The sequence below is a fragment of the Ylistrum balloti genome, unplaced genomic scaffold (genome assembly GCF_031769215.1).
Source record: "Ylistrum balloti isolate Yb309-2 unplaced genomic scaffold, AGI_CSIRO_Ybal_v1 Utg370124, whole genome shotgun sequence".
Taxonomy (NCBI): Eukaryota; Metazoa; Mollusca; class Bivalvia; order Pectinida; family Pectinidae; genus Ylistrum; species Ylistrum balloti.
In genome coordinates, this window is record NW_026782139.1 from 544,099 (window position 1) to 552,608 (window position 8,510).

The following is an 8,510-nucleotide window of genomic DNA, read 5'->3' on the forward strand; positions in this document are numbered from 1 at the left end:
CTCTGCCTAAATGTCTCTGCCCTCTCCCCTACTCTCCGTCTCTCTGCCTAAATGTCTCTCCCCTACTCTCTGTCTCTCTGCCTAAATGTCTCTCCCCTACTCTCTGTCTCTCTGCCTAAATGTCTCTCCCCTCTCTCTGTCTCTCTCAGTCCCTGCTCTAGCTCTATATAAGATATATCTAAGATGTAGTTTTGTAAGAAAGTATTTATTCAGCCATGAAATTTTAGTAGATCTCTCTCTCCCTCTCGCTCTTAATTAAAAATAATATGTATATAATTATTTTGAGCCAGCTCGAAATGTGTATAATGTAATTGTGTTTCTACTGAATGAAATGGCGTTAATAATGTTCAAGTTGTAACTTGTGCCCAATTCTTTATATAAAATGTTATATTTTTTCCATAGGAATTTGTTACAAATATCACGTACGTACGTGATATTTGTCACGTACATATATGTAAACACTCATACATATATCAAAAGTTGTGAGCGTTGCCTGTGTCATTTGTATACGGATGCATAGGGACGCACTGTCTCTTATTGGACATGAGTGTAATCACACCGTGACACACAGAATACAACCTATCACATAGCACCACGCATAGATACCGGCGCAAAGGACTCTGGGAGAGATTGCGTGGGTGTCGGCGATGTGTCAGCCTATGTCCATATAGCGTTTAAAGCATGAATACTTGAACGGAATAACTTCATGGTTTGGACACTGGTTCCGAATATCATGCCGCCAGCGACATTGGATGTCGTAGGATGTTGGCAAAACGTCGCCACGATACGTGACACGGCGGAATTGTGTCGGTGAAAGAGTGGGACTATGGATACGTCATGGGCAATACCAAGTCATAGGTGACTACTGATTACCTCCTACTGACAGGGATTTCCATCCATTTTACAAAGTCAGCGGTATTTCACCGCATGGTATCTGGCATTCTTTCTGTAGAGGAAGACGTTTGAATTTTACCATTCACATGTCGTTATCTCTTCACAGGACCCCCACACATGGATATAATTATGTTAGTGTAACTTTACTTTTTAAATACTTTTTAACTTGACTTTGTCACGATTCTTGCACATACATGTATACACTGTTGTGATAGTCACCTATAGGAAAATATAATTTGTGTGTAGTAAACTTCTGCAGAACAAGCTCCGACAATTATCAAACAGATTGCATGTTTCACATTAAACTGAAGTAAGTTCACATGATTTCGACTCGGCACGTTTCTTCATATTTTGATTCGTATAACCAGAGACGTATATATACGTCTCTGAGTGAAGGCAGTCGTATTAAAATAATAGTGATAATAAAACCACGCTTACGATTCAGTACATCACTGTATTTATTATACATAGTACTTTTTTTTAGCTTTTTGATAAAATATTAGTCTCCCTTACATTTAATATTCAACTCTCTTCACTTGGAAAACAAAGAGCGCAGCTATTTGGGAAAAATGACAAGTCCGGTCCTTCCTGGTTCGTTTGGAAAATTAGAAAGTTTGCGAAGAACCCAGGAAGATTGTATTTAGCTGACAAATCACCTTGCACTTAAATCAGATTCCGTACATTGAGTTACGTTTTTGGAAATCAAATCCGTAGTTAACGAATTGATACACAATATGTTGTGTCGTGCAGTATATTCTGGTCAAGACTGGCCAGTACTCTTGCCTTTAGTAAACCCCACCATTTTCTCTGTGCGGTCAGCGGCCCTTTGTCATAGCTTTTTCTAACGTACACATGCGAGAAGACACGGCAAGAAGCACACCAGGAAACCGGTTTTTCGCCTTTTTAGACTTCCATGAATCTGGTATCTATCTAGGATAACTAGATCTTCGTTGCGCAGATCGCAGAAGTAAATTCACACACTGAAAAATACTGTTAGTCTGGCGAAGGAAAGCTACTTGAGTTACGTAACTAGCACAGGTTACATAAATTGAGCCCGAGAAACCATCAAGACGAAACGGTTGCTGGTACAACAACTTATGGTCAAAGGTATTCATGGTTCTTCTTGGAACAAGGATTCTGTTACGATTACATTGGCCGACCCTGTATACTGCGTACAATATTGGCCAACATTTGGAGCTTCCATTGGGTATAATTCGTTTGTTCATATATTCAGAGACATATATATTAACACATGTTATATGTCTCTGATATATTTCAGCCTTAAAATATTGCATTTACATGATTTTTGAAGGAAATGCCTTGAATGATATAATTGTGGCCAATCTTCATAATCCTGTAATTATTAAATGGATCATGCTTCTGAAGACTTAGTGCTCTGATATCTCTACAGGTGTGCTGGCTGTAAAGATGGATCACAGGCGCTTGGTTCAATTGACAAGTAAAAAAATACATAGTTTAATCCAGTATTGGGTACTCTGTATCCCTGATGCTGTACTCGGATAATTTTATTTATCAATAGAAACATGCTACTATGATGAGTTGGTAATGTATGTTTTCTTTTTAAAATATGTTGTGTTTTCTTTTCAGCAAAAAATATGCCGAAACGGGAATTAAAACAACACACTGCTGACACGGAGGGAAAAAAACCTAAAAAGGCAAAAGTTCAGGTGAACAAACCAAAGAACTACGCAAAGCTTATTGATGATGCAACAAATTTTGAGGTGGGCATTAAAATATGTTCATATTTTTGTGAGCATTCAGTTTGATTAATTAAAAAGCAATGTCAAATTACATGAATTGTGTAACCATTGTATAGCAATTTAGTAGATGAACAAGAACACATTTTATAAAATTTGAAAAGAAAAACAAAACAAAACCATCCAAACAACCAAGATTCTGGTATCTGCCTTTCATATATACAGTACACCAAGCATTATTTGAGACAGCAATATTTCACCAGGTGGTCAGGTGGCACAGTGGTAACACACTTACCTTTTGCCTAGTGTACTTCAAATTATAAGATACAAAATGAAATATATACAGATGTTAGGATTTAATTGGAACTTATTTTTCAGACAACTGATCTCAAATTTACTGAAGAAATTCCATCTAAAAACAAAAATGGTCAGTTAGAGTTCCCAGATTGGCCGGAATTCCGACCTAACTTGACTCCAAAAGAAGTTTTACAGGCTGGGAGTTTTGGAGGAACATACTTCCGCTCGATCAGATCAGGCGCAACAGGTAAATGTTTCCTGTCATCTCACCTGGCACAAACAATATTGTCAAGCGATGTGTTAAAAATTTGAGGGAAACCACAACATCCAAGTCATCTGCCTAAACTGACTCGGATGATTTTAAAATTAAATGCAGCATGTACAACTGATATCTTGATTGAAGATCGGTTTTAAATTTTATTGAAAAGCAGCAGAGAACTAATATGTAAGAGCTGGTAAGATATTAATTTACAGATCTCTGTCACTCATCTTATCAAAGGTTTTTTAGAGATTGTAGTTGGAATTATATCTAATGTAGGTAATTTTTCTCATTACAGGTAAAAGCTACTCGGGTACAGAAGTCTACAAAGAACTACCTTGTGATTGGTTTGAGGGACTGAACATTGCCAAGCAGGTATGTCTGTAAAAGAGGTGCTGTGAAATTAATTTTTATGTATCCTAAATATGTTACTTTATCATAATTTAATTCACCAAAATGATCTATTGGTTTTGAGAATAATGAAATAAAGAACCTTTCTCTACTTTATCCCAGGATTCTAAAATAAATCACTTCTGTCCATGGTCCCGTTTCCTTTGTACTACCTCAAAGCAAGTTATCGGTTAAATTGTGTGGGTAGTGTCTAAAACAAACCGGGAAGTACTGGGTTGGGACAGACAATTTACTAGAATTAACTTAACAAAGAATCACAATTAAATGATTGAATTGAAGATGTCACCTAACTCTTGAATATTTGGAGTGGTCTCGGAAATGAAAATAGGGATAGACATAGCAGGTATTTTGCATTTATTATAAAATTGTCTCCTGTATTTGTTGATAGGAAAACCAATTTCATATCGAGGATGCTGTTTACTTTTATACCATTGAAACTTTGGTTTCACTTGCCCTACATACCTGGTGAAATATAGCTTTACATACATAATGTATTGTCATACAGCATCACATTGTCTCTTCATCACAAGGGTTTCTTTATCAATCAGTTAGACCAGAGTTGTTCAATAGGCTTATTTTGAGCTCTGATGAGCTTTCTCAAAGGCTTGTATTAATTTCTGCAGGTATGTCTTGATTTAAGCCAGAATTATTACATTTAATTATTGGAGAACTGTTCTATTTCACATAAATGAAAGCTGCCATTGTGTTTTATCACATGATATAATTATACAACTTCGGAAGAGATTGTATAATCAAAGTTGTTGAAGAGGTCAAACAATTCAAACACATCTATGTTGAGGAAACCATTCATTAGATTTGTCAGTCAGTTTCTTTATTCCTACCTGTGTACAGGTGACTAGTGCTTCATACCGCACAGAGGTCAACACCTATAAGGTCAAATGTGGAGGAAGTCTTGACATGTGGGAAGAGAGTGGATGGATACACAAACAAGATCCCTATGGCTGGTTCCAGTGGTATTGTAGGTAAGGTCTTCTTTAAATTGTAACCTTTACTACGTTGGGGTTTTCTGAATCCATGGCCTGAAATGTCTTTTCATTGTTGACAGGCAGAAACAACAACACAAAAATAGAAATTTCTGGATCCTTATTTGGCCCTCTGTGGTTAGCCTTGACTATGTATTTAACCTTGAGTTGATGTAGATTTTGTATCCAGAGTTAACTTTTGTAGGTTTTACCAAGGCAGACGGACATCTGACGATGAACGACAGGTTGGGCGCTGGCTACGGTGTGCCGGTGTTACTGGGAGGTGGAGAAACAATCTAATCTCAAAGTGTGTTAAGACGGGATGTAGCTACGACAACAAGGCGGTCTCACCAGTCGTTAGACAGACGCTCCAGCACTGGGCCTACAAACTCAACAGTGATGATTTTAATGCATATGTCAAGAAAAAGGGAATTAAATAGGGGAGGGGGGAAACTGGGACAAAAAGAAGAAATAATGAGAATTTTTGTTTGAGTAAAGCTGACTTGCCCATCACTAGTAAAATCATAGGAATTCAGATATAGCAATATGTGCTTTATATAATGTTTATATTTTTATAACTATGATTCACTTCTGCTGAGGAAAATGAATTTGGGAAATATTCCCAATATTTAGAAATTCCGAAAAAGAGTGTGTAAAAATCATGTGTAAAGAAAATCAGATGTACTCAAAATGCAGCTCAAAAATTGTGATTTTCATCCTGAAGAAGCCCAGGAGGGCAAAACCGGTAGACGATTAATAATAAAGTCAAGGAATAATCACTCTGCAGACTGTTGTGATTGATATTTATTATCTGATTCTCTCTTCTGATCAATCACCCGGCATACCTGGGGATATCCAGCTGAGGAGTGGAGGCATCTACTATCCACCCAACAAGAACGCACGGCGTTGGCTCTAGTGCCTGAACTCATGTGTAAAGAAAGATATATTTTTAGGGATGCATAGAAAAAGTTCTTATGAAAGAAGGTGGAAAGTCTGTTTGAAGAATGTTTTTCATGGAAAATTTTTTTTTTAAAGCATTAAGTTTTAGACAATTGAAATGTGTTGAAAAGATCATTTTGGGAGTGTGAAAGGAAAAAGATTGATTTGAATCTTGGTTACTGTGATTTTCTTGTGTGAAAGACAAGACATCAGCATTGTGTTGGTCACTTTTATACATGTTCCGATATGACATTACAGCTGTGATGTACAATGTTTCTTGCTATGGCTCTGCAGTTATTTGCAGTTAAAGTTAAAAATCTTAAGTTTCATAATATTACAAGTCCTGTAAGTTTTTGTTCCCAAGTCAGAATAGTGTGAAATGAGGAGAAGCACTGTAGACAGGAATGGGTCTTTACAGCTGGACTGTTCTCCCCAAAGTCGTTATCACCTTGCCTCACAACCACTTTTGCCTTAATTCATTTTCTCTACTAGATATCATTGACACATTTTTGTCTCATGTCCAATTCCTTAGCTACAATGTGACCATATTTAGTCATTTTACCTGACCATCACCTGGTCATATGACCAGTTTGATGACTTAACACAATGTGGTTATGTCATATAATAAATCCCAGATACATAAATTTGAAAGGACATCAATGGGACACCAAACATCTTGTTCCTTTGAAGTATAGACAATCTGGTCAAACTTTCTAATTTCTTCAGTGAAGACATCAAATATTGATATAGGAAATAGGTGAAAGTGTTTAAACATTCCTTCTCTTTCTCATTAATCATTCCTAGTATTAACTTAAAACAACCATTATTTGACTGAATTTATTTCATGACATTCATTGATAAAAAAAAAATATATAAAATTCTTCAGTTGATTTATGTCACTGCCAGATGGCATGGCTGTTGTCTTGCTTTGTTTACAAAAGTTGCTTGTAAAACAACTTGGAAAGTCTAGAATTGAAGAAAATGTAACAGCATTGAGGAAATCCAATGTTTGGGTTACAATCAGAAGTTCTTATTTTATTCATGTCCATGTTTAAAAAATAATTAAATAAATAAATAAACAAGTAAATAAACCAAATTCTTTAGCTGGTTGGTATTACTGTCAGATTGCATGTTTATTGTCTAGCTTTTTGTTTAAAAAAGTTAATGTAAAAAGACAACTGTGGAAAGTTTGGAATTATTGAAAATGTGACAGCATTGAGGAAATCCAATGTTTGGTTTAAACTCAATGTTTATATTACTTCCTGTCCATGCATGATTGTTTGGTTGATACATTTTTAAAGACAAAAATACATTTTTTAATGATAAAGAGAAAACGTTAAATATATGACATGCCATTTGTAAATTTGTATATCTAACTGACATTGGCTATTTGTTAAGTTTTGCCAGTGAAAGTTTTCTTGTAAAACAAATAATTTGTTACTTGAAACTTTGAATTCCCGAGTGAAGACATCAAACTGATAAAGGTAATAGGTGAGAGTGTTTGAACAGAACTTCTCCTAATATTGAAGTAACTCATTAAGCATACCTAGTATTAAGCTAATACAACCATTATTTGATTGGATTTTTTGATGACTTCCTTGATTAAAAAAGTTTATTTTTTGACATTCATTGATTAAAAAAATAATTTAAATTCTTTAGCAGATTAATGTCACAGAATTGAAGAAAATGTAGCAGCATTGAGGAAATCCAATGTTTGGTTTACAATCAGAAGTTCTTATTTTTTTAATGTCCGTGTTTAAAAAATAATTAAATAAATAAATAAACAAGTAAATAAACCAAATTCTTTAGCTGGTTGTTATTACTGTCAGATTGCATGTTTATTGTCTAGCTTTTTGTTTAAAAAACTTAATGTAAAAAGACAACTGGAAAGTTTGGAATTATTAAAAATGTGACAGCATTGAGGAAATCCAATGCTTGGGTTACAATCAGAAGTTCTTATTTTATTCATGTCCATGTTTAAAAAATAATTAAATAAATGTATAAACAAGTAAATAAACAAAATTCTGTAGCTGGTTGATATTACTGTCAGATTGCGTGTTTATTGTCTATTTTTCTTTGTTTAAAAATACTTTTTGCAATAAAACAACTGTGGAAAGTTTGGAATTACAGAAAATTAGCAGCATTGTGGAAATCTGATGTTTGGGTTACACTCAAATGTTCTAATTTCTTCCTGTCCATATATAATGGTTTGGTTAATATATATTTAAAGACAAAAATACATTTTTTGATAATAAAGAGGAAATGTTAAACATATGACATGCCTTTTGTAAAGTAGTATTTCTAACTGACATTAGCTATTTGTTGGGTTTTGCCAGTGAAAGTTGTCTTGTAAAACAAAATAATTTGTTCCATTTGAAACTTTTTAAATTCCTGAGTGAAGACATCAAACCGTGATATAGGTAATAGGTGAGAGTGTTTGAACAGACCTTCTCCTAATAACTAAATAATTTGTACATGTATGGTTTCTCATTAATCATACCTAGTATTAACCTTACAAGATCATTATGTTATTGAATTTATTTTATTACATGACGCATCTGTTCATTGATAATAAAAAATAATTAAATAAATAAATAAACAAGCTTTATTGTTGATTGATATAACTGGCAGACTGTATGGATATTTCTTAGCTATGTAGTAAAACAAGTTTGAAAAGACTGGAATTTCAGTAAATGTTACAAAATTGTGGAAATCCAGTTTTTGGGTTACAATCAAATGTTCATATTTCTTCCTGTCCCAGATGTAATTGTCTGGGTTATATGTTTTCAGAACAGTAGAAAAAAACGTTAAGTAAATGACGGGCCTTTAGCAAATTGGTATTGTTTTTGGTTGTTTCTTATTTGATGAAATATCTTATTTACTAAATTTGATATCTTGTTTAATAAACTTGATATCTTCTTTAGTAAATAAGATACATGTATCTTATTAAGTTTAAATCCAACTGTGTAACCTGTATTTTAAATGTCAAACAAGAAAACCCCAACAAAA

General features: G+C 34.3%; 1 protein-coding gene across 5 annotated transcripts; it reads left to right on the plus strand.

Moving 5' to 3' along the window:
- The first annotated feature begins 647 nt into the window (after positions 1-647).
- On the plus strand, positions 648-8,085 carry LOC132550424 (uncharacterized). Of its 5 annotated transcripts, none has more exons than XM_060214488.1 (6): positions 648-810; positions 2,503-2,636; positions 2,991-3,156; positions 3,467-3,543; positions 4,432-4,562; positions 4,768-8,085. In XM_060214488.1, the coding sequence occupies exons 2-6, from the start codon at positions 2,511-2,513 to the stop codon at positions 5,000-5,002; spliced, it is 735 nt and encodes a 244-aa protein (XP_060070471.1). In that variant the 5' UTR covers positions 648-810; positions 2,503-2,510; the 3' UTR covers positions 5,003-8,085. The 5 variants fall into 5 exon arrangements, with proteins under 5 accessions (XP_060070471.1, XP_060070470.1, XP_060070472.1 ...); XM_060214487.1 differs by having other exon boundaries at positions 648-858; positions 4,768-8,084; XM_060214489.1 differs by lacking the exon at positions 648-810 and adding an exon at positions 968-1,025.
- Positions 8,086-8,510: the final 425 nt, after the last annotated feature.

Coding starts and splice junctions, on each gene's coding strand:
- LOC132550424 (XM_060214485.1), top strand. CDS start 1,747: ATGCGAGAAGACACGGCAAGAAGCACACCAGGAAACCGGTTTTTCGCC. Junction 2,637..2,990: donor ATGATGCAACAAATTTTGAG/GTGGGCATTAAA, acceptor CTTATTTTTCAG/ACAACTGATCTCAAATTTAC. Junction 3,157..3,466: donor GATCAGATCAGGCGCAACAG/GTAAATGTTTCC, acceptor TTCTCATTACAG/GTAAAAGCTACTCGGGTACA.